Below are 26,339 nucleotides of genomic sequence, written 5' to 3' on the forward strand. Positions count from 1 at the left end.
GTTTCGAAATATTCTGTTATCTGCCCGCAACAGTCTTCTCAGCTTGTGCGAACTGGTAAACTGCAATCGTTTATTTTTATTTTTATGCCCGGTTAGTTCCGTGATGAAATAAAATCTCGATTCTTGATTTCATCATTACGGTCGTTTTTCACATCATACATGCGAGGATGAAATTTTGCTGTGTACTATGCCGTTGCTACGTCAAGTTATTAACTACGGTCCGACGTAACTCCAGAGATAACTTATGTTGCAGTAAATGTTTATTTAATACGCCGTAATATTGATTTAAACTAATCACTTTTCACTGTCCATTATTCATGTACTCACATAGTCACTTAAAATGTTTAAAGAGTGAAGCAATTTGCATTGATACACATTGTATTGCCTGTTTAATGAGTTAGCTGATAGAGTGCTGCAACGCTCCGTGTTTGACCGGTCACGGCTCGCCTGTTGACGGGGGGACCGAGCCGCACATGTCCGGCCCCATACGACTCGGTTCGGTCACGTACTCGCGCCATGTCTGTTGTCCGGATTCCGGACACGCGGATAACCGAGCATGACCGCTGACATCTCACCTCGCCTCGCCCCGGTTCGCTGCACTGTACTTTACTGTACAAATCCAACGCCTCTCTCTCTCTCTCTCTCTCTCTCTCTCTCTCTCTCTCTCTCTTTTAATACAAAAGTAACATTTCCAAGAACGGGTACGTGACACAGCTAAATTCATAAAGCACCTGGAAAGTAAAATGATATATCTATACAATCGCGGATAGAAGACGAGTCTCATTTCCAAACAAAAGAGATATTTTTCCTTTCATTTATAGGAAACATTAAATAAGTGCTTTCACTGTAATCTAGAAGACAACCATCTTCATAAAGAAAGCATACAAAGAACATTAAACATTTACAGACGTAACTTGTCATACGTTTCAATTGTTTGCAACATAAACAAAATTATAGTTATTGTTGATCAGCAGGAAATCACTAACGCGTTCCGGATTTAATTGGCTGCGGCAATTTGGTAGTAACATGCCGGCTTTACTAAAGCACCTTTCACTAGGTGCGCTTGTTGCTGGGATACATAAAATACGTCTTGCAACTGCAGCCAAACCTGGCAGATCTGTTTCATGTCTGCTCCACCACTTTAAGATGTCATCATCATCTCCGGGGTGCATTAAAATGTACAGATCTACTTCATCTGCTGCGGATGATCTGTTGTTCCTCCATTCCTTGAAACGAGCTCTCTTTCTGGGTGGTGATGACACAGTACTTGAAGGGTCTATGATAATAAACAAAAGAGACAAGTAATACAGAACTGATATGGAAATCATCGAAACATTCCCGTAAGAGACCGATGACCTCGCTGTTTGGTCTCTCCCCCCGAACAACCCGACCCCCGTTCCCATAAAAACGAGATGTTTTACGTTAATGAAATATTATACGAGTCACAACATTCCCGTTTCTCTATAATACACTTTCCACTAACTATGCAAAAACGATTACGTTAATGATTGAATGTTGTACCTGCGTACGTAGCACACATTTGTCGCACATTGTTAAGAATTTCCTGCTTTTCACTTATTTCAAGCATATTTCCAAGGACTGCCAAAGAAACGATCTTTGTGAGGTTTCTTGCAACTGTGTTTCTTTAAATGAGTGGTTCCCGACTGGAGAAACAATAAAGTGAGTTTATGCACGATACGTACCCAGTAGACGCAATGTTTTCATCTACAACCAACAGAAATGTACTCCATACTTGGCTTTTTAGACCTTCCCCTTTCTTTAATGTGTAAACATTGATTTCAATCTTACGTCTTACTACACTGGCTTCCTCGCGCTGCATGATTACAGAGAGAGACACCACAAATAAGAAGCCCGTTCTGGCTGCAGTGTCACACGGATAATAACACGTGTAATGTGTTTGAAGTTATGTGCTTCGTATTCGGTCACGGCTTCTATGCTCGGGTAGCCTATCTATGCGGGTAGCCTATCCAGTTAGGGTGTGCTCGCCCCACCTCGTATTTTGTGCTCGCTTACTCGGTCATGCAGGACTCTATTAGGTGACACGTAAGATTTATCTTTTGACTCAGATTTTATTGTTCTTTCTGTAATCAATTGTTTGTCCCTCAACACACGCACACCGATATATAATTGAAGATTAACTTCTGTTTAGTTTAGTAATCGTGACACTGACGACAACTTTTGACTAGTCGGCATACTTGTCTTTCTTCGTGTCTTCGTTTTACTGCGTCCTTCTCAAGACTACGGATTGTTTTTCTGTCGTTGATCCATTGCTCTCAAGGTCTGTAACTGTTCATCAGAGCGAAGGCTAAGTCCGATAAACCAATGTCACTCAATTGAAGTCTAACACTCGTCTTACTATACCGTCGCGTTGAGAACGGTAAAGATTAACTTTCATCAGTCGAATGACTGAGCAATACTTCAGTCTCTACCTCACGAGTTATCAAACTTCCAAAACTGAAACAATCTAATAGCGTTTGCGTCCAGACAGCTACCGCAAAGGTAGTATCTCTTTTTCCAACAAACAGCTCAGTTCATACATACAATACCAGGAACAAAACTGTTCTGCACAAGGACTTAAAAGCACAAAAGGGGTCCACTACTCAGGAACACTCGTCTTCAATAATTTTCCAGCAAACATAAAAAATTTAGTTACAAATAAAGATCAGTTTTAAAGGAGCCTGAAAGACTTACTAGTGGCCATTTCCTTCCACTCCATTGACGAATTTTTTAATAGAAACAAATGATGTGTTGTATATACTCATACTATTAGTATTGTTATTTCAGCTTAAAAAAATTGACATGTTCCACATCCACGAGGATGTCCTCAGCACGGATCTATGGAACGAAAAACTAATCTAATCTAATCTAATCTCTACTCTAGAGCGATTCAAGAGCGACTAACTAACTGAACATTTCCATATCCGAGTTGCATTGTAGTCGCGTTGAATTTCCTTTTCGATGCGGCTACAACTCTCTTCCATGGTAAATGTTATCTTTGACTGAATTACTTTCTTGGATTTAACCTTCGTTCATATGATTTTGAATTTATTCTATAGATGTTTGATAAAGAATCTATGATAATCCTTTCCTTTTATCTCCCCTTTTTGCATGCTATTCTCAGTATTTGAATGATATAGGTGTTAATCAAAAATATTACCAGTGTAGATTTTATCGTCAATAGTTGCCATCACTGTAAAGATGACTCACTTCCCTATTTTAAGTTTCCACAAAGTTTGTTAATTGGGGTTTTCTGTCTTTAGGGCGTTACATTACCTAATATGCTGGAGCAAGTAGTACGTGTCTTGACTCTTTCCGAAAGTGGACCCTCCTAAATTTGTGAGTATATCTCTCCATGGTCCCTCCTCTTGTGCTGCCTTTTCTTGCAATTCACTCAATGTTTTTATCACTCTCAAGCTGGCTAAATGAATCCGTGCTGCAGGTTGCACATCTTCTTTAGATCGTCTCTATATACTCCATTATCATAACTTGGTAAGAGCTTAAGACTAACACCGGGGAATTTATCGACTGGTGGTTTTCCAAGTACTCTTTCTTATGAGGTGGTGGCTGAGTAGGTAATTGACAGACTAGACATCCAGATGTCTAGGTTTCAATCACCACTCATCTCCAGGATTTTATCAGCCCTGTATAGCTCATTATAGCTTCAGCAGTCATTTGTTAATGCGAAAAATGTCGAGTAGGTCCGCAGTTCAGAGAGTACATTTTAAACGCTGGAAGAGGACCAGTAGGATCGTGCCTAGAGAAGCACTGCGGTGTTTATATTGGGGTTCAGGAGAGCTTTACTTGTTTTATGATGTTTCCAGTAAATCTGAGTCTGCCCTCTCTCTTCTACATAGCTAAATTTAAGTGGTAGTGTCATACTGAATCGATCTGTACGGTTCCTCCTGGGTACCTGACAATAACAACTCCTTCCTGTGACCTACCAGCAACTGCGTAGTCGAACAATATTCGGCATTAGCATCTATTTACGCCTTTAACATTATTTATGTCGCCAAAGACACCTCCACTCTATCATTCACTGGTGAATTATTGTTCTATCAACAAAAAAGGTTGTTGAACCACTACCTGAAATTGCCGCTAGGCCTCAGAAGAGGAATAGTTCCATTATTCGCTGTAAGTGATTTCGTGTGGAAGGCAATTAAAACCGCGCCAGGAAGAGGACTTTATACCGACTCACCACAAATGTACACGATAATCTTTCCTGTAGATACCTGGTTATCCAACCACGAACAGGTTCACGACGTACTTGCTCATTTACGAAACGCGTCGCTCATGAATATTCAGTATCTGAAACGGCAATGGCGTTCACACCATTCACGAGTTTACTTGACTTTGCCACACATTTGGGCAACGTATGCACCAATAGAATCACTTTTTTACCTAGCTAGTGAGTTAATGGTAGTGACAGTTAAAGAGCGCGAGTTTAAAAATTAACTGAAGCTCCACAGACTAAAATTAAAATAAAATGTCGTGTGCCTGTTTATTTCAGTTATTGGTTTAAACATAGATTAAGGTTTTCTTTTGTTGTTGTTATAGGCTTTGGCCTAAAGACTGGTTTGGTGCAGCCTCTGCGGTACTCTATTCAGTGTAAGCCTCCTCTTCTCTGCATAACTGATGCAACCTACTTCCAATTCAACGTGTTTACTGTATTCGGAGCTTGACCTCTCTCAAGAAATCCCTCTGCATTATTTGATTTAATTCGGCTGTACTTCATTATCTTTCTTTTATTTTTATTGATGTTCATTTTGTAAATAGTTACGAAGCTACTTTACATTCCGTTGAACTGCTCTTCTAAGTCTTTTGTCACCTGTGGAAGCATTATAATCTCGTCAATAAAATTTTCGTTACTTTTCCCTCAACTTTAACTCTATTTTCAAATTCCTCTGTGTTTTTTTATATTTGTTTTATGCACTTTGGGACAGGCTACAACAATCTTACACACTTTTCTCACCTTATTGATTCTCTCTCATGTCATTTTTTATTTAATTTGGGCGCCGTGCAAACTGTAGATAAGCTGATGCTTCGTGTATTCCATCTGTCCATCTATGATAACTTCAGTATTTCAAAGAGTGTACCACAGTGAAGATTGACGAAGTATTATTCTTAATCTAGAAGTCTTATAAATTTTGTTTTGGCTTCTGCCAAATTTTAAGAACAAGTAAATATATCTGAAAAATGCCCACATGTTGCAACAATTTCTGCAAAAAATGTATAATTTTTGGAAAAAAAACGCAGATGGAAAATTACTACTTATGACCTATGTGTATTCATTTTAGAAGTTTTTTTAGTGTCATATTTTTGCTTGATGATGAGGTCATAGCTCGAAATGTGTTGTATTACTAACAATTTAATCGAGTTAACAAAGTATCTTGAGTGATGGGGTTCTCCGAAGGACCCATTTATAAAGTTGAACAAACAGCTGCGGTCAAATAACAGGGAATATAACTTTAGAAAATTAATATGTGTGAACTTCGTTTGCCTGATGGTGACAGCTTCTCCAAAATATTCAAACGAAACTTGATAATATTTCACCGTCACTAAGGTTAAGTTATTGTATTGTGAGAGTCAGGGCTTGCTGCTGTTCTCGGCACTTCAGCACACGACGAAGAGATTGACAACGCTCCGGTGCGGTTGCAGGTGATGCCGGTGGAGAACACGATGAAACACCCACAACACTTCCTGGGCTGCCGAGGCGTTCTCACCATCGCCATGACCATCGTCATCTTGCTGTACGCCTTCATCGGCTTCTTCGGTTACCTCGCCTACGGTGAAGGTACCTTAGGCAGCGTCACCCTCAACCTCCCCCAAGAGCCGTTAGTATATCTTCGTCTCATGCAGACGTATTATTTAGCTGTATTGTTTAGTCTGAACTGGGGTGCTGCTAAGTTGGGTTGCCACAGATACCTGTTATGAGCCCTTTGCTTTTCTTAATATATGTATGTTATGTATTACTAAAATGAAACGTGTTACAAAACTTCAATAATCGAGTGTAATGCAAATGACGTAGCTTATAGGGCAATAGATAACATTAAGGGGGAGACGTTGATGAAAAACACACACTATTTCAAAAATGAACCAAATCCACAGTTTTGGAGATATGGCAATGAAAGTTTGTACCACGCTTTACATGAAAGTAACACATTTATATATAATATCCTTTGATTATATATATTCAACTTTTTTAAATGAAATCTGAAGTTTTATTTTCAAAAAATAATGTGTGTTCCTTTTTCTCATAAAGTATTCAATAGATTTCTACGAACATTTCTCTGTTTCATCTCTTTATATGTTGTAAGCTTCTCTCAAGAGGTTTTTGGAATAGATCAAATAGGAGAATTTTCATAATTTTTAATTATAATTGCACAAGTACAATTTTAAATTCGTGCAAAATCCAAACACTTTGCCCCATATCTCAGCTTGCAATCAGCATTTCAAAATTTGCTCTTGAGACAACGATTATTAGATTTACAGAAATATGTGTACAAAATTTCATTATTCTAGCATTCATAGAATCTGAGGAAAAGGTACATAAACTTTAAAAAACGAACTTTTCAGGAAACGCAATTTAAAGTTCAACCTAACTTTTTCCTGATGTCACTTCTTCAGAAGGCACCACATTTGTACTCTGGGCCATCTTTCCCTTCAATGCTTCTCTTCTGGTTTCTTGTTGTCTGACTTCTTTCCTTTACCAGGTCTTCAACTTACTTTTCAGCTGCAGAGATGCGCTGTAGATCTATTTTTGTCAGTATGTCTTGAGTAAAATTTCCTATCTTGGAGCCCACACTTTCTAATACCTTCATCCTCCCGACTTTTCCATCATTAAATACAATAACTGCATCATAAGTTGCAATTCTGACAGCTGTAGCAGATGCAAATATGTTTTTAGGGCATCATTTCCATATGAGTGAATTTAGAGACTCATTTGGATTTTGGGTTTTGCGATGAACACACTTTTTGAGAAGTGCAGGAGATGCCAGAAACCTGTAAGTGGGTTTGACAGTCTTTCAGATGTATCCCCCACACGTTTGGTTGAAAGTAATACACAGAATCGTTGTTCACTGAGCTGGTATTGAAGTGCTGCTTCAAAACGTGGGTGTGGCAGGGAGGCCGCGTCACACTTTTAAGTAACTTTCAGGCACTTAGGATGCGATTTCAACTTTGAAACTTTGGAAACTTATTGGCCATGAGATGTACTAACAAATAAAAAATAAATCGGAAGTTGACATTTTTGGTCAATTTCATCAAGGTCCCCCCTTAACACATGACTTACAGAAAAATGAATGACGCTCAATTGCAATAAAACAAAGCGTATGTAGTTTCTGACATGTAGAAACGAAATTTTATTGCCTCTATATGATTAAATAGTAAGTAAATTTGAAGAGTACTTCGAACTAAAGATAGATGGAAAGCCCTCTTGGTAATACTACATTTATAATCTTGTGCAGAAACTCAAAACTGCTATATTCGCTATTAGAATATCTTCCACCGACTGTGAGAGCTTGTTTGGTTTATGAAGGGTGAATCACTTAAGACTTAGAAAGTGCTATTGATGTGCGGTTTGCACAGCATGGATTGATAGTCAGGGACTCGTATTGCTAGCCAATCAACAGATTGTAATAATACTTAGAAAGTGTATTTCTTGTGCAAACATAGACTTTTGTGAAGGGCACTACGTCTATTGACATTAATAGACTAAAAGTAGGGTAAATTTAAGTATCAGTGGTGTTTGTTGCAGGATTTTAGTGACATGCGTGTATGAGAAATCGTATTTGGAAAAATTCCCACACCGACACTTGTACAATACCTGGGATAGCACATACTAAACGTTACATTAATTATGTGGATTCTGATCAGCAACGAGACAACTGAGCATTACAGATTGTGTTCAGAATGACCATCGGCAGCGAAAATACATGCTTTCAGTCTGATACGCAAAGACTGCTGCAAATATGCTAACAATTCAGCGGAGATGTCTGAGCAGGCTCCAGTAATACGTCGTCGCACATCATCGGGTGTAGTTACTATGTCCTTACAGATAGCGTCTTTCAGCTTTCTCCATAGGAACAGTCTACAGGCCTCAAATCCGGGGTACGGGCCGGCCAAGGTACAGCTCCACTATGTCGAATCTAGCGATTTGTAAACAATTCGTGAAACATGTTGGAGTACTCCGTGCACTATGGGCTGCACAGCCGTCATTCTCCTAGTCTGCAGAGGAATGTCTTCTAGCATCCGTGGAATATGGTCTGTTAAGAGGCTGCGATACTTGTACGCTTTCAGTGTTCGGTCTATGAAAGACGGTCCTACGAGTTGAGGGTTCCCTATCCTACACTATATGCTTACACTCCGTGGATGCTGACGTTCCCCCTGACGAAGCCAACGGGAATTGTCAACAGACCAGTAGTCGTGTTTCGGTGGTTTATCTGGCCATGATTGGTAAAGCTGGCCTCATCACTAAACAAGACGCATGATGTATCTGGAGTATCCTGTCTTAACGCCCATGTACAGAAGTTAACATGATTCTCACAATCGTTTCCATGCAGCTCTTGATGGACAGAGGAGTGGTAGGAATGGAACCTAAGTCAATGGAGAATGCATAGGACACTTGCCTGACTCATGCCATTGCCTCGTGGAATTGAGTGGGAGCTAACGCGCGGATAAGCTGCAACAGCAGCAAGATCACTAACTTCGCACTCTTCCGTCATAGCTCGTTTCATTCTATTTCGTCGTCTATGCGTTACACTACCAGTTTCTCGTAACTGGTTGAAGAGACTGTTAAATAATCGCCGAGATAGTTGACGTTTATTGGCATATCTTGCCGCATGCACTGTACAAGAACGAACAGCGTTATTCCTACACTCTTGATACACCATGAACATGTCGGCTTTTTGCATTGGTAAATCCCATCGTCCATTCACGACCTACTGCTTGCACTGTTACACACTAACTAATTAGCAAATCGCAGTGCAACTAAAGAACGTACACGCACACATCACAGGAAACATGACATCATCGTACCTAGAAAACTGCACGGGTTGAATGGCACAAACGATTATTGGTGTGGAACTTTTTAGAATATGGTCTCTCATAAACGACTTCCAACGAACTCTGATTTACTCTACTTTTAGTTCGTTAATGCCAGACTGAGATTCATTCGAAGAATCCTAAGGAAATGCAATCCGAAAACAAAGGAAGTAGGTTACAGTACGCTTGTTCGCCCACTGCTTGAATACTGCTCAGCAGTGTGGGATCCGTACCAGATAGGGTTGATAGAAGATATAGAGAAGATCCAACGGAGATCAGCGCGATTCGTTACAGGATCATTTAGTAATCGCGAAAGCGTTACGGAGATGATAGATAAACTCCAGTGGAAGACCCTGCAGGAGAGACGCTCAGTAGCTCGGTACGGGCTTTTGTTGAAGTTTCGAGAACATACCTTCACCGAGGAGTCAAGTAGTATATTGCTCCCTCCTACGTATATCTCGCGAAGAGACCATGAGGATAAAATCAGAGAGATTAGAGCCCACACAGAGGCATACCGACAATCCTACTCACCACGAAGAATACGAGACTGGAATAGAAGGGAGAACCGATAGAGGTACTCAAGGTATCCTCCGCCACACACCGTCAGGTGGCTTGCGGAGTATGGATGTAGATATACATTCTGAAAATGCTATCACACGTTTTTCCTTAATCTTTTTCTAAATGTAGTTTCAGCTGAGCAGATGTCATAGTTTTTAGACATAAAATAGAAAACCAACCACGAATGTGATACGTAAGTGTCGAAACGTGTTGGAGTAAAGAATAGAAAAGAGAAATACATTATGTTATTCGGAAGGCGTAGTTTAAAATCGCAAATACTTTCATTGTCTCGTAGAGTCCGTGTTACGACGAGCATAGCTGTAATCATGGTAGAATGGGGTGACAAATGCTACTATTTACTTGCCTCTAATACAATTCTTTCCAACTTCCCTGTCTGTGGCGGACACGAGGTCACGCATTTACCGCAACAGACCGGAGAACGTAACCAGTGGATTCCAATAGCATTGAAACTTCCTGGCAGATTAAAACTGTGTGCCGGACCGAGACTCGAACTCGGGACCTTTGCCTTTCGCGGGCAGGTGCTCTACCAACTGAGCTACCCAAGCACGACTCACGCACCGTCCTCACAGCTTTACTTCTGCCAGTACCTCGTCTCCTACCTTCCAATATTAACAGAAGCTCTTCTGTGAAACTTGCAGAACTAGCACTCCTGAAAGAGGGACGGGGCGTGAGTCGTGCTTGGGTAGCTCAGTTGGTAGAGCACTTGCCCGCGAAAGGCAAAGGTCCCGTGTTCGAGTCTCGGTCCGGCACACAGTTTTAATCTGCCAGGAAGTTTCATATCAGCGCACACTCCGCTGCAGAGTGAAAATCTCATTCCAATAGCATTGTGTGACGATCCCGTCGACGCTGCTGGCGCGTTCTGAAGCGAGTGGTGTGTTGCAGACTGGGCCAGGCGGTGAAGATCCTGATCGGGCTGGCCATCATGTTCACGTACCCGCTGCAGTTCCACGTGGCCACGGAGATCGTGCTGAAGATGGTGGGCGACCGCGTGTCGCAGAAGCGCTGGAACCGCTTCGAGTACACTCTGCGCGTCTGTGTCGTCCTGCTCACAGGTGAGTGTGGGTACCTGCTGGCAGGTCTGCAAGGTGACGTCCCAACAGCTGGGCTCTGCTCCGGCAGCTGAGCACTCACAGTTCCTCTGTCCGCCTCCGATTCGAGTGCGTAATCCATAAACAAAGCCGAGTTCATTGAGAATAGAAGACTGAACAGAACAAGGAAGTCCAGGTACAATCCAGGGTCGAAATACAATAGCCAGAACCCTTTAATCGATAGCAGCTCATGCAACAGACTGTACTAACATAATCATGGCTGACAGGCTGGCCCCGTAGTATCACACACATGTTGTAACGTGCCGGGCTGAATCGTTGTATTAGTGCCACTTAAAGTTCACGTCACAACCGGATGTAGTGAAACATTTCCTCACCCAGTAGATAGTGTTCCTGACCTACTTGCTTTGCTTATTCAATATTGTCTTCTCGGTAGCTGCGTCCGTCTCACCTAAATCACACTGCAATTAAGAAGCCTGGATCCTAGATTGTTTCCCAAAATCAAAAGTCAAGACCGTATTCATTGTTGAACACTTATGACAACCACAGTGCGATTTATTTGTTATTACTCACACACACAATATTCAAGTGACCAGGCCTCTTAAACTTAATAATCATCTTATTAGGTAGGTAAAAAACTTCCAGTCTTTAACAATGTTCTCAATACGCGTTCAATGTTCAAAGCCGAACACAATTACACTTTTTTGGTACCGACCGGAAAAGTTAAGCTTCTGTTTCAAAATATTATCACATCTCATTCCGGCACCGACTTGCCGCACTTGGCTCCATGAGAATATAACCGAGATCTAACCGAGAACTGCACCAGCTCGGACTTTATATAGACGAGTGCTTGAATATTTGACTATTTCTGTTAATATATTATAGTTTATAATTTCCCAGGGTTAAAATGATCCTTTCTAATTGGTTTTGAAGTTAACTATTGCGTTTTATTACTTAAATAACATGAGTGAGCTGCATCAATTTGAATGCGCAGAACTAACTTATGCATCCGCAGTGGGAATTCCCGACTTATAACTATGGCAGCCCTCTTGAACAATAATTTTTACTTATTCAAATTTACTTAATTCTCAATTAATGCACTTACAAAGTTGAGACTGGAGTCATTTTACGTAGAAAAATATAGGTAGCAAAAGTATCAAAACAGATCTCGGAATTATTCAGTAGTTTGGTCACAACTGGCACTGAAAGTCATACAGGCTACAGATTTCAAGTCTTAACATCTATTTAACTAACAGACTTTAGGTTAATTTAAACACTTTGCTGGAATCAGTGGAATTTAGGTTTTCTTTTGGATGTAGTCTTATAGCTGAATTTGATCTATTAGCTCACTCGAATTTTACTTAATATGTATGGCACAATATACGTCGTTGTTCATAACTTTTAATAGGATGCATTTCCAATAAAACTAATTAGCTCAATACTTTCAGAATAGACATTAGAATGTACTGAAATAATAGATTTTACTAGGGGAATTTTATTTAAACTATTTCTGAATTCTGTGCTATGAAGCTGAAGGCCACAGAATCTGTAGTCGCAATCTGAATAATGAAATGAAAAAAAAAGAAAAAAATCATTGCTTAACTAAGTTACTGAAGGAGTGTAGCCTAAAGCCAAAACAGGATAGCAGTGGGCAACCCTGCTTCGTTACAATGTCCCAGGTAGTAATTGTCAACTGCGATCTGCAGTGCCGCTGAGGCGATGTCGAAACCGTCCGTTGGTGGGGATATTAAAATTGTGCTGAATATTACAAGCCGCCCGTAGTGGCCGAGCGGTTCTAGGCGCTTCAGCCTGGAACCACGCGACCGCTACCGTCACAGGTTCGAAGCCTGCTTCGGGCATGGATGTGTGTGATGTCCTTAGGTTAGTTAGGTTTAAGTAGTTCTAAGTTCTAGGGGACTGATGACCTCAGATGTTAAGTCCAATAGTGCTCAGAGCCATTTGAACCATTTTGAATACTACAGTGCAAGGGAAACACTTTAATGTCAATAGATGATTAAGTAAGTATAGACACAAGCTTACAGCACAATTCTCTTTACCAACGCAAATTTTATCATAAGAAAGCTGACGATTCACGTATCATCTTCAAGGGGACTGGTGGAAAAATATTTTCATTCTGCTTTGGATAATTATCTTTCTGCTTCTTTCGTATTAACATAAACGTAAAATAAAAAGGCGAAAACACTAATTACGGCAGAAGACGGTTTATAAACAGAAGAGAAACGTATCTGATGAAAAATACTGTGGAGACTTGCCCCCATGAACCATGGACCTTGCCGTTGGTGGGGAGGCTTGCGTGCCTCAACGATACAGATAGCAGTACCGTAGGTGCAACCACAACGGAGGGGTATCTGTTGAGAGGCCAGACAAACGTGTGGTTCCTGAAGAGGGGCAGCAGCCTTTTCAGTAGTTGCAGGGGCAACAGTGTGGATGATTGACTGACCTGGCTTTGTAACACTAACCAAAATGGCCTTGCTATTCTGGTACTGCGAACGGCTGAAAGCAAGGCGATATTACAGCCGTAATTTTTCCCGAGGGCATGCAGCTTAACTGTATGATTAAATGATGATGGCGTCCTCTTGGGTAAAATATTCCGGAGGTACAATAGTCCCCCATTTGGATCTCCGGGTGGGGACTACTCAAGAGGTCGTCGTTATCAGGAGAAAGAAAACTGGCGTTATACGGATCGGAGCTTGGAATGTCAGATCCCTTAATCGGGCAGGTAGGTTAGAAAATTTAAAAAGGGAAATGGATAGGTTAAAGTTAGATATAATGGGAATTAGTGAAGTTCGGTGGCAGGAGGAACAAGATTTTTGGTCAGGTGAATACAGGGTTATAAATACAAAATCAAATAGGGGTATTGCAGGAGTAGGTTTAATAATGAATAAAAAAACAGGAGTACGGCTAAGCTACTACAAACAGCATAGTGAACGCATTATTGTGGCCAAGATAGACACGAATCCCACGCCTACTACGTTAGTACAAGTTTATATGCCAACTAGCTCTGCAGATGATGAAGAAATTGATGAAATGTATGATGAGATAAAAGAAATTACTCAGGTAGTGAAGGGAGACGAAAATTTAATAGTCATGGGTGACTGGAATTCGAGAGTAGGGAAAGGGAGAGAAGGAAACATAGTAGGTGAATATGGATTGTGGGTAAGAAATGAAAGAGGAAGCCGCCTGGTAGAATTTTGTGCAGAGCATAACTTAATCTTAGCTAACACTTGGTTCAAGACTCATGAGAGAAGGTTGGGGAATTTAAGGAGATGGGACCTGGATAAACTGACAGAACCAGAGGTTGTTGAGAGTTTCAGGGAGAACATTCGGTAACTACTGACAGGAATGGTGGAAAGAAATATAGTAGAAGAAGAATAGGTAGCTTTGAGCGATGAAATAGTGAAGGCAGCAGAGGATCAAGTAGGTAAAAAGACGAGGGCTAATAGAAATCCTTGGGTAACAGAAGGTATATTGAATTTAACTGATGAAGGGAGAAAATATAAAAATGCAGTAAAAGAAGCAGGCAAAAAGGAATACAAACGTCTCAAAAATGAGATAGACAGGAAGTGCAAAATGGCTAAGCAGGGATGCCTAGAGGACAAATGTAAGGATGTAGAGGCTTATCTCACAAGGAATAAGATAGATACTGCCTACAGGAAAGTTAAAGAAACCTTTGGAGAAAAGAGAACCACTTGTATGAATATCAAGAGCTCAGATGGAAACCCAGTTCTAAGCAAAGAAGGGAAAGCAGAAAGGTGGAAGTAGTATATAGAGGGTCTATACAAGGGCGATATTATGACAAGGACAATATTATGGAAATGGAAGAGGATGTAGATGAAGATGAAATGGGAGATACGATACGGCGTGAAGAGTTTGACAGAGCACTGAAAGACCTGAGTCGAAACAAGGCTCCCAGAGTAGACAACATTCCATTGGAACACCTGACGGCCTTGGGAGAGCCAGTCCTGACAAAACTCTACCATCTGGTGAGCAAGATGTATGAAACAGGCGAAATACCCTCAGACTTCAAGGAGAATATAATAATTCCAATCCCGAAGAAAGCAGGTGTTGACAGATGTGAAAATTACTGAACTATCAGTTTAATAAGCCACAGCTGCAAAATACTAACGCGAATTCTTTACAGACGAATGGAAAAACTGGTAGAAGCCGAACTCGGGGAAGATGAGTTTGGATTCCGGAAAAATGTTGGAACACGTGAGGCAAACTGACCCTACGACTTATCTTAGAAGCTAGATTAAGGAAAGGCAAACCTACGTTTCTAGCATTTGTAGACTTAGAGAAAGCTTTTGACACTGTTGATTGGAATACTCTCTTCCAAAGTCTGAAGGTGGCAGGGAGCGCAAGGCTATTTACAATTTTTACAGAAACCAGATGGCAGTTATAAGAGTCGAGGTGTAAGAAAGGGAAGCAGTAGTTGGGAAGGGAGTGAGACAGCGTTGTAGCCTATCCCCGATGTTATTCAATCTGTATATTGAGCAAGCAGTGAAGGAAACAAAAGAAAAGTTCGGAGTAGGTATTAAAATCCATGGAGAAGAAATAAAAACTTTTAGGTTCGCTGATGACATTGTAATTCTGTCAGAGACAGCAAGGGCCTTGGAAGAGCAGTTGAACGGAATGGACAGTGTCTTGAAAGGAGGGTATAAGATGAACATCAACAAAAGCGAAACGAGGATAATGGAATGTAGTCGAATTAAGTCGGGTGATGCTGAGGGAATTAGATTAGGAAATGAGACACTTAAAGTAATAAAGGGGGTTTTGCTATTTGGGGAGCAAAATAACTGATGATGGTCGAAGTAGAGAGGATATAAAGTGTATACTGGCAATGGCAAGGAAAGCGTTTCTGAAGAAGAAAAATTTGTTAACATCGAGTATAGATTTAAATGTCAGGAAGTCGTTTCTTAAAGTATTAGTATGGAGTGTAGCCATGTATGGAAATGAAACGTGGACGATAAATAGTTTAGACAAGAAGAGAATAGAAGCTTTCGAAATGTGGTGCTACAGAAGAATGCTGAAGATTAGATAGGTAGGTCACGTAACTAATGAGGAGGTATTGAATAGAACTGGGGAGAAGAGGAACTTGTGGCACAACTTGACTAGAAGAAGGGATCGGTTGGTAGGACATGTTCTGAGATCACCAGTTTAGTATTGGAGGGCAGCGTGGAGGGTATAAATCGTAGAGGGAGACCAAGAGATGAATACACTAAGCAGATTCAGAAGGATGTTGGCTGCAGTAGGTACTGGGAGATGAAGAAGCTTGCACAGGATAGAGTAGCATGGAGAGCTGCATCAAACCAATCTCAAGACTGAAGACCACAACAACAACAACAACAACAACAACAACTGTGGGAGATGAAAACAAAAATAGCAGAATAACTGAGTAGAATATTAATTAATGCAACCAACGTCAATGCGTTTTGAGACTCCCCACTTGTTGAGATAACCTGTAACAGAATACATTAGCACACCCCACTTCCCTTCCTCTCAGGTCAACATTTACCAGGTAGAGACAAATTACATCTTCCTCTTCTGTTTTAATTTATTTTAAAACAACGGAAAATGGGACGGCGGAAGATCTAAAATTCCTCAAGTCAGCGTCTAACTGACGATAAATAGTTCCTGAGAAGTAGAATGACTATAAATCTGCGAAAGTAAACGAAAAATATTCTGTCGCAGCCAAAGGAGGTGTCACATATCCCATTCGACCATGAGGGCTATCCCCATTAGTCCAAAAAGTTTCGAGACTGGATTAATAGAAACTGTAGAAAAGTTAAGACAGTGGTTTTAATTTTTAGATATTCTACACTGTCTCTTCCCACTTGAGTACAACGCACAGAACGGTCAAAAAACAATATGAAGTCGTCTGTAAAAATACATTTTTTAAATGTTGTTAAAAAAATGGGGTCAAATGCCTCTGAGCTCTATGGGTTTAACTTCTGAGGTCATCAGTCCCCTAGAACTTAGAACTGCTTAAACCTAGCTAACCTAAGGACATCACACACATCCATGCCCGAGGCAAGATTCGAACCTGCGACCATAGCGGTCGCGTGGTTCCAGACTGTAGCGCCTAGAACCGCTCGGCCACTACGGCCGGCAAATATTGTTCACCTCAAGCGTCACATTGGCTTGAATGTCTGTTATGTCGCCAGTTTCTGCATTTTGTCGTTTTGTGGCAGGTTTGAATTGATAACACCAAGTCTCGTCACCGGGATATTTTTTTTCCAGAAAAGAAATGTCCGGCAGCCGTCCAGGCGTCGTTGGTTTTGTAAGGGAGACAAGATGAGCGCGAAAAACATTGCACACGCTTTCCTCTCGTTCAGAACGTTCTGGCGAGCGTACTCAGTACTTAATTTAGAGATGTTGCATCGTTGCGATTTGTGACACAAAAACTCTGATGCACTATGGCCTCACTTTCACTACTTAACACTGCCTGCTCACAACTGACTAGTCGCATACAAATCTTGTGTGTCCACTTGGAAGTTCAAGCTGCGACCAGAGTTACTCCGCTGAAGTCGCTTATAGGCTCGGAACTTTTTGGGTGGACGGTGTATGTCATCTGCTCATCTTAGAAGTCGTCCCCATTAGCGCACATGTTAAATGATCATCCGATTTGGCACGTCTATATTTCTGAAACTAATGAAAATTTACAATGAAATAATTTGTTTTTTGGTGAACGGGAATCTCAAAAAGTATTTTATTCATACCTTTTCATAAGTGTTCAATATGCTCCCTTTGAGATGCACGGGATATGTTAATGCGGTATTCAAATTGTTCCCACACTGCTTCAGCATGTCTTTGAGTTACAGCTTCCACAGCTGCTGCTATGCTATATCTCTGTTCATTCATTGTTGTTGGTAAGTGAAGGACATAAACAGAGTCTTCTACATCTACAGCTACATGGATACCCTGAAAATCACATTCAAGTGCCTGGCAAAGGGTTCATCGACCCAACTTCACAATTATCTATTATTCCAATCTCGTCTAGCGCGCGGGAAGAACGAACGTCTATATCTTTCCGTACCAGCTCTGATTTCACTTATTTTTTCATGGTTGTTGTTTCTCCCTATGTAAGTCGGCGTCAAAAAAATATTTTCGCATTCGGAGGAGAAACTTGGTGATTGGAATTTCGTGAGATGATTCCGCCGCAACAAAAAACGCCTTTGTTTTAATGAGGTCCATCCCAAATCCTGTATCTTTTCAGTTACACTTTATCCCCTATTTCACGATATACAGAGAGTACTGCCATTCATTGAACTTTTTCAATGTACTCCGTCAATTATATCTGATAGGGATCGCACACGGCGCAGCAGTACTCTAAAAGAGGACGGACAAGCGTAGTGTAGGCAGTCTCCTTAGTAGACCTATTACATTTTCTACGTGTCCTACAAATAAAACGAAGTCTTTGGTTAGCCTTCCCCACAACATTTTCTGTGTGTTCCTCCCGATTTAAGTTGTTCGCAATTGTAGTTCCTAGGTATTTAGTTGAATTTACGGCTTTTAGATTAGACTGATTTATCATATAGCCGACGTTTAACGAATTCCTTTTAGAAGTCATGTGGATGACCTCATACTTTTCGTTATTTAGGATCAATTGCAAATTTTCGCACCATACAGATATTTTTTCTAAATCATTCTGCACTTTATTTTGATCTTCTGATGACTTTATTAGTCGATAAACGACAGCGTCATGTGGAAAAAACCTAATACGATTGATCAGATTGTCTTCCAAATCGTTTGTATAGATAAGGAACAGCAGAGGACCTATAACACTACCTTGGGGAACGCGAGAAATCACTTCTGTGTTACTCGATGACTTTCCGTCAGTTATTACGAGCTGTGACCTCTCTGCAGGAAATCACGAATTGAGTGGCGTAACTGAGACGATATTCCACAAGCACGCAATTTCACTACTGCTTCTATGGTACAGTGTCAAAACCCTTCCGGAAATCTAGAATTACGGAATCAATTCTTGTATAAACCCCCACAAGAAATAATCACATACAGTCAGGTCCGGTGACCTTGGAGGCCAGTAATTTAAGGATGAACTTTTGGTCCAGTGTGACCGATCCGCCGTTCAGTAATCCTTTGATTTAAAAATTCCCGCACTTCTAGATGCTAGTGTGTCGGTGCCCCATTCTGTTCGTAATCTAAGTCGTTTGAATTAGTCTCCAACTGTGGGAAAGGGAAGTTCTCAAGCATGTAGAGATATGTGCTTCCTGTAACAGTGTTCGCGGCAAATAAAAATGGACCATACACATTTTCGCGTGAAAATGGACAAAACACATTTAATTTTGGAGAGTTCCTCTCATGTTGTTCAACTTCATGAGGTTGTTCTGTTCTCCATATTCTCACATTATGTCATTTGACCTTTCCATTTAAGTGGAATGTTGCCTCGTCACTATAAGCGTAGAAGAAAACTATCATCCTCCATCTTGCGAAGATCGAAGTTACAGAACTTCACAGGTTGTTGTTTGTCACCTTCAGGAATACTTTGCAGTAAATAAACAATTTTTTCAGCCTTCAGTTGCAAGGTAATTTTACTCGTTTACCTAGGTTTCGATTCCAGTAATGGAATCTTCTTCAGAACAAAAAATGAAATTATTTTGTGAGCCAAACACTGGCCATGTCACAGATTAAAAATTAAAACATTAAAGACGCATAATCATATGTTTTAATTTTTAATCTGTGACATGGCCAGTGTTTGGCTCACAAAATAATTTCATTTTTTGTTCTGAAGAAGATTCCATTACTGGAATCGAAACCTAGGTAAACGAGTAAAATTACCTTGCAACTGAAGGCTGAAAAAATTGTTTATTTGCTGTACATTTCAAAGTTGCTGACACGCTGCAATATGTTAAAGATACTTTGCAGTACCTGAATTTTGTATGTTTTCATGTGTAAACGTCGACGCAATACACGCCAGACGGACATCGAGGGCATGTTGAGCTGTCGAGCTGCACGGCGAACGGATTTCTGCGGACTCCTTGTGAAACTATGGCGGATGCGTTCGACGTCTGTGCCAGACACTCAGGGACGGCCCGGCGATTTGCCTTTACTGAAGCAACCTGTTTCTCGGAATTGTTCATGCCATCAGTTAATGCTCTGTGCTGTAGGAGGATCCACACCATACCTAGTACGGAAGTCACGCTGAACAGTTATTACTGACCAGCACTGCGCAAAACGTAGAATATTAAACACTTTCTGTTGTCCCGAACCAATTTTAGTAGAACTGAAGTGGACGCACAGTATTTTTACAGAGTCCAATTTTTTATCCAATCCAATCTACCTACCATCACGAAAGATGTTGATGAAATGATGAGGACAACACAAACACCCAGTCCCCGGGTAGAGAAAAATCCCCAACTCGGCCGGGAATCGAACCCAGTACCCCGTCATCCAGAGGCAGCAATGCTAGCCACTAGACCATGAGCTGCGGACGTAATACTCGACAGTTTGTTCTTTCCAATAGTACGTTGCTCACTTACATATCTCTAATAACATAAGAATTACGACTTTTATGAACCGGATGATTCTTTTTGATACACGGTGTAACAAAAAGAATTATATATATATATATATATATATATATATATATATATATATGGGTAAGATTAACAATGATACAGCCCAAAGTATACGGGGAGAGAGAGAACTAGGAACGTAAGAGCCGCCATTGAGTGCAGTATGAAGTATGGTCCTAGTTAGTATAAATGTAATTGTAAAGTAAGCTTTCCTCTTCACTTCCCTTCTAACGGGGCTTAAATGTCCACAGAATCGAAGTCAGGTGAGGTTGAAGGGCAAGGAACAGGCCCTGCTCCCACTTCGAACCATATTGGCACATTAACTGTCGTCTTTCAACATCAGCAAAATGCCGGTGCTCCATTATGCTGTTGCACGTTCTCCAACAAAGGGGAGCATTCTCAAACAGTCCTGGAAGATACATCCTTCCATCTAGCCCCATTAGACGATCACCCAGTACACCTAAACGCAATCAATGAGAAATCCTTGTGATGTGGAGAGTCGTGAAAATTAGTCCAAGAATGTGTATCACGAAAATGAAAAATATCATAGTGCGTCAAGTCAGCTTCATCCGTAAATAAAACGTTACTTGGGAGCCAATGGTTGACAGTAGCCTATGTCCCGGTATCCACTGACAGCATCTACGGCGCAACCAAATCTTTGTCAATTATATGTTAACATAACTTTGTACATTGGTGGCAACTAACACAGTGAAGTATCTAATACGTATTAACACATATTTTTTTTCAGTTTCAACATTTTCTTGACAGGAAACTAGCAACTTTATTAAATCTCTTAAAGCGTTTATTAACGATTGTGTCAACCTATTAGGCGTTCAGCCCCTGTTCCCCCAGCGACTTTTCCCGAGAACGACTTTGCGCGATAACATCGCTGCAGAGAGTAAACACATGCATAAGCGTCTGCACAAGTTTCTTTTTCAGATCAGGTGGATAGCCCTTTATATACCTTCGTCGTGCGCGAAGAGATGGATATTGCAGCTGTGTCCTCAGCTCAGTGTAACTTTCCAGCTATTAATACACGTACGCTATTTGCTAACGGATAGAGGCTGATATTTGTCCCGTTTGAATTATATACAGGGTGAAAAGTATTTAAACCGACAAACTCTGGGAGGTTGTAGGGGACTTGAAAACAAATATTTTTCCCTAATGTCATTTTTTCCTATGAGGATTATTTAAACCGGTGGAGGCCGTATTACGCTCTTCAGTTGTTACAGGCCGCATTACGATATTCAGTTGTTAGAGGGCGTATTACGCTCTTCAGTTGTAGGCAACTGCTGTCCACTAGTGTAGTAGTACATTGTCTTTGTTTACTAATGGAGCGATACACCTGCAGTGAGTATACTGATATGGTTGGTGCGTACTACATCCTAATCGCCGTACCCCGCATCATACGACCTTTGCTGCTGTGTACCAACGTCTGCATGAGACCGGGTCATTGAGCAGATTACCTAGACAGGGACGCCGTCGCACGGTAAAAACGCTGCAATTTGAGGAAGCTGTCTTGCAGCATGTGGAGCGGGATCCTTCAATCAGCACTCGCGCAATTGCACGTAACATGGGGACAAATCAAACGAATTCCAGAACAGTCCTTCGAGAGCAATTGTTACGTCCATTTCACTTACAGCGTGCCCACAATCTGGAACCAGCTGATTATCCGCCCAGAGCACAGTTTACGCAGTGGTACCTGGAACAATGTGAGATGCATCCTACATTTCAATCCTCTGTGTTTTTTACGGATGAAGCACACGTTCGGGCGTGATGGAGTCTTCAACAAGCACAATTCGCATGTTTGGAGTGAGGATAACCCACATGTCAGAGTTACTAGCGCTTATGAAGTGCGGTTCTTCGTGAATGTGTGGGTCGGTGTAGTTCGGGACTGTTAAATTGGGCCGTATCTGCTACCTAGACCATTAAATGGAAGGCACTATTACAATTTTCTCGTCAGAGCATTGCCAGAATTGCTGGAAGACGTCCCGCTCCCTACAAGACAACGCATGTGGTTCCAACATAACGGGGCGCCGGCACATTTCAGTCGTCGTGTGTGTCGATTCCTGGACCGACGGTTCCCAGAAACGTGGATTGGCAGAGGTGGTCCTGTACCATGGCCTGCTCGATCCCCAGATATGTCCCCTCTGGACTTTTTTTGTGTGGAGAGAGATGGAAAAGTGTTTGTTGGTTTAATTAATTTGCCGCCAGAGAAATCTTCCTATACCTGTTTAATTACTCCTCATAGGAAGAAATGACATTAGGGAAAAATATTTGTTTTGATATATCCAATAACCTCCCACAGTTTGTCGGTTTAAATACTTTTCACCCTGTATATTAGGGATTCCTGATATTTCGGGATAATGAGCCTAGAATACCAACCAAAACCTGTAACGTTTTGAATAGATTGAGTTTTAATCTTACATCACGTGCCCATTTTGATATGAATTTGGGGAGGGGTTGGATGGGGGGGAGGGGGGGGGGGCGCCTTTAAATCGGCACAAATAGTTTCTGAGAAACAAGAAATTCATTAAATATGTCTTAGTATATGGAAGAACTCACCAATGCTGTTGCTGTTGCAGTCTTCAGTCCGAAGACTGGTTTGATGCGGCTCTCCGTACTAGTCTATACTGTGCAAGCCTCTTCATATCCGAGTAACTAGTGCAACCTGCATCCTTTTGAATCTACATCGCTCGGTCTCCCTCTACGATTTTTACCCCCCCCCCACACTTCCCTCCAATACTAAACTGGTGATCCCTTGAGGCCTCAGAATGTGACGTATCAACCATACCCTTCTTTTGCCAGAGGGGAGTACACTGTACTCTGATGCGACTGTTTGAACTGTGTCTTTCATTTGGTCTGAATTTGTTATCACTTATTCCTACAATGATGAACTGCCTTTTACCTCACTTGTCACATCTTTCACTTACTATTTTTTACGTTACAGAAAGAAACACTTTATTCGAAACAAACTGTTTTTGTAGTCATACGAAAACCAGTTCAAAAATCGGAAGTCTTTTCCAGGAAGGAAGAGGAGGTGTAAAATACATGTGTGGAGTAGTTGTGGAGAAGAGGGAGGACTGCGGTGACAAATGTTGGTCTGCTGACTGCTTGCAGTGGGCGTGGCGGCGGCGGTACCGGAGCTGGGGCCCGTGGTGTCCCTGGTGGGGGCTGTGTGCTTCTCCACGCTGGGCCTGCTGTGTCCAGCGGCCATCGAGATGGCCACCTGCTGGCCCAGCCGCTGGCTGCTCGCCAAGGATTCGCTCATCATCATCCTCTCGCTCGCCGCCCTCGTCTCCGGGTCCTACACCAGCATCCTCGAGATCATCGAGGCGTTCGGTTCGTAGCACTAACCACTCTGCTCCGCCGTGTCGGTGGGCTGTGGCGAGGGCTGCCCACTGATTGAAACGGCGATCCAGGGACCTCCTGGTCTTCTCGTAGCCACTGTGTGGCCACTGCCAAACGTCCCTCGTGCACACAGCGAGACGAGCAATTCAACCGTCGTCATGTTATCTGCAGTTCCTTATAAGACCACTGTATTCCTAACCATTTGCTTCTTTGTCATAGAAACATGTAAAAGAGAGCCCTGGAAAATTAATGACGTCTCTAGGAAATCCACCATGTGGCCAGTAGAATGATGAGAGAGGCCTTTATGCGGAACCATTACGAAGCTCGGTGTCGGCATCTCGCAGAACTAATAGACCTTCCCTTCTACTGCTTTTGGCTGTACTGTGTAAAGCGATACAATCTAGAGACAGCTGTGTGACAACCTTGTGCCTTGTTCCACCCCAACAGCATATATAATCTTTTGTACAATTTGAGGTAAGCTGTATGTAGAAATTTCCCATATATTCGTAATGTGGCATGAACTTAGATTTTTTTCCTTACATGCTTAGCACAAAAAGAAAAACACGCACATGACAGAGTGGAAAACACGCTGGTGAAGTATATATATATATATATATATATATATATATATATATATATATATATATATATATATAGAGAGAGAGAGAGAGAGAGAGAGAGAGAGAGAGAGAGAGAGAGGGAGAGACAGATATATAAACAGAGACAGGTGGAGAGAGAAGAGGCCAGACGGATATGAGATTCATTTCCGAAAGCTCATCTTGTGTCTTTAACAACTTACAGTTTCAAACGAACTCTTTCTAGATCGGAACCCTGCAAAATGAGAACGCAGTTTCAGTTTCTTGCCCATGTGCGTACTATACGATTTTTTTGGGGTACTGTTTGCTTTTTTAGTTTTACAACGATAACGAATCAGAAGAAAGAAAATATTGTAAGAGAAACGATCATGTAGGAATCAGTTTATTATAAATATCTTTGTACAGCAGTGCAGTGAATATTTCCACTGACGGCTAAAACATTCTGAGAAGTAAGATTTTCCCAATAGGTAGACAATAAACTGCTGCTGACCATGTGTAGAAGTATTCCACATATTATGTTCCGACCATTACGACGTATTTTCTTTGAAAGTAGTTTTTCTCTGCTGGGATTGTCTTGGTATAAGGTTTCAACTTTTTTCTTGAAATAATTATAAACTGAGCAACACATCACACTCCTCATAGAAATAAAATATCCATGAATATGGCTTTAAAACTCAGATATTATTATTATATTTTTTAGTTATTTTTAAAGCTTTTGCTAGAAATATTTCGTGAAGATTGTTATGTATTTATTATTAGTCATTCTTTACCAGAACTACTCCTATAGATTTATGTCCCAAAGATGTTACCAAATATAATTTATTTCATTTTTTTGAGATATTAATATCTTGTCTTATGAAAAAGACACAATTGTAATATTTATTGTGATAAAGAAATATTGTAATGTTAGAATGTATAATAAAATCTGTTTATAGTTTTAGTGTCCAATTTCTGTTTTTGTGCCGTACTGTATCTTGCTGATAGAACAGCCTGCAATGCGTTTCTGTGTTGCATATTTCTTTCAAAAATCTTCCTACGTTCTGGGCTACATTACGTTAGAAACAACAAATTCTGAATGACATAACAAATTTCCTTTCACAACTATATGATTTAGATTAGATTAGATTCAGTTTTAGTTCCATAGACCCAAAAATGAGATGATTCTCGTGGGTGTGGAATAAGTCAGAAAGTATAACATAAAAAACATAAAACATTTGAATATAATACTTCTCTGATCATTTGTCAGAAGATTGTCAAAATATGTGAATACATTACAATAAACTGGAACTGATAATATTTACAGAATTAGTACACTGTCAGAATGAAACATAGTTATGCACTTTTCTGTTAATCTGTCATACACAAAATACCTAACTTGTCTGTTGACCAAGTGTTTGACTTAAGCTGGTCTAACAGTCCCTGTTAAGGTTTTTATCTGTAGATTAGAAGGAGTTGCCTATCAAACAGTCTTTAAGACTCTGTGTAAACTGTACTGTATCTGGAACTAAGTTAATGAAACAGTAATGTAAACGATGATGATAATGCACTTTTTAGGAATAAGATATTACGATCCTTAGCACCATCCTCATGTTATTATCAGAGACGAATGGATACAGTGGATAAATACCTTCGTCAGAATATTCTTTGTTACAAATAAACATAAATCTGCCAAAATATTTAAAAAAAAGAAAAAATCAAATACACACGCACACACATAAATACATGTACACGGTACGAAATACTATCTTGATCTTGTTCTAATCCACAGAAAACAAGGGAAGTGAAGTGACTAAGCTGAGTATTTAGAGAAAAGGGACCTTGTGTCGAAAATGAATATTTCAAGGGGTGCGACATCTTGAATGAACAACGCATGTGAGTGAACTGTGTTTAATAGCCCAAAATGGCGTACCGCAACGACGCTAGAGGTGCTACTTTGGAAAATAAGTCACTGTAGTTTGTGGTGTGTCAGTAGTGGTGTTTATTACGTTTTTCCAGTCCGTGACTGGGTTGTCCACACAATGCTTTACGTCAAACATGCAGACAGTTTTTCAGTGTATACTGCCACAGCATCTAGTTTTTGAAAAGGCAAGCGAATGTGCAACGAAATTATCACTATAGCTGTATTGGTAAAAGAAATGGAAACTGGGCCA

At 40.8% G+C, this 26,339-nt stretch overlaps 1 protein-coding gene across 1 annotated transcript in view; it reads left to right on the forward strand.

Moving 5' to 3' along the window:
- LOC126176323 (proton-coupled amino acid transporter-like protein CG1139) overlaps positions 1 to 25,052 on the forward strand; it is a 214,731-nt gene extending 189,679 nt beyond the window's left edge. The window contains exons 9-11 of the mRNA XM_049923473.1: positions 5,677 to 5,852; positions 10,522 to 10,691; positions 23,363 to 25,052. Coding sequence (XP_049779430.1) covers positions 5,677 to 5,852; positions 10,522 to 10,691; positions 23,363 to 23,592 — 576 coding nt within the window. The 3' untranslated portion in view covers positions 23,593 to 25,052. The remainder of the gene's footprint in view (positions 1 to 5,676; positions 5,853 to 10,521; positions 10,692 to 23,362) is intronic.
- The last annotated feature ends 1,287 nt before the right edge of the window (positions 25,053 to 26,339 follow it).

The sequence above is a fragment of the Schistocerca cancellata genome, chromosome 3, assembly GCF_023864275.1.
Source record: "Schistocerca cancellata isolate TAMUIC-IGC-003103 chromosome 3, iqSchCanc2.1, whole genome shotgun sequence".
NCBI classification, from domain to species: domain Eukaryota; kingdom Metazoa; phylum Arthropoda; class Insecta; order Orthoptera; family Acrididae; genus Schistocerca; species Schistocerca cancellata.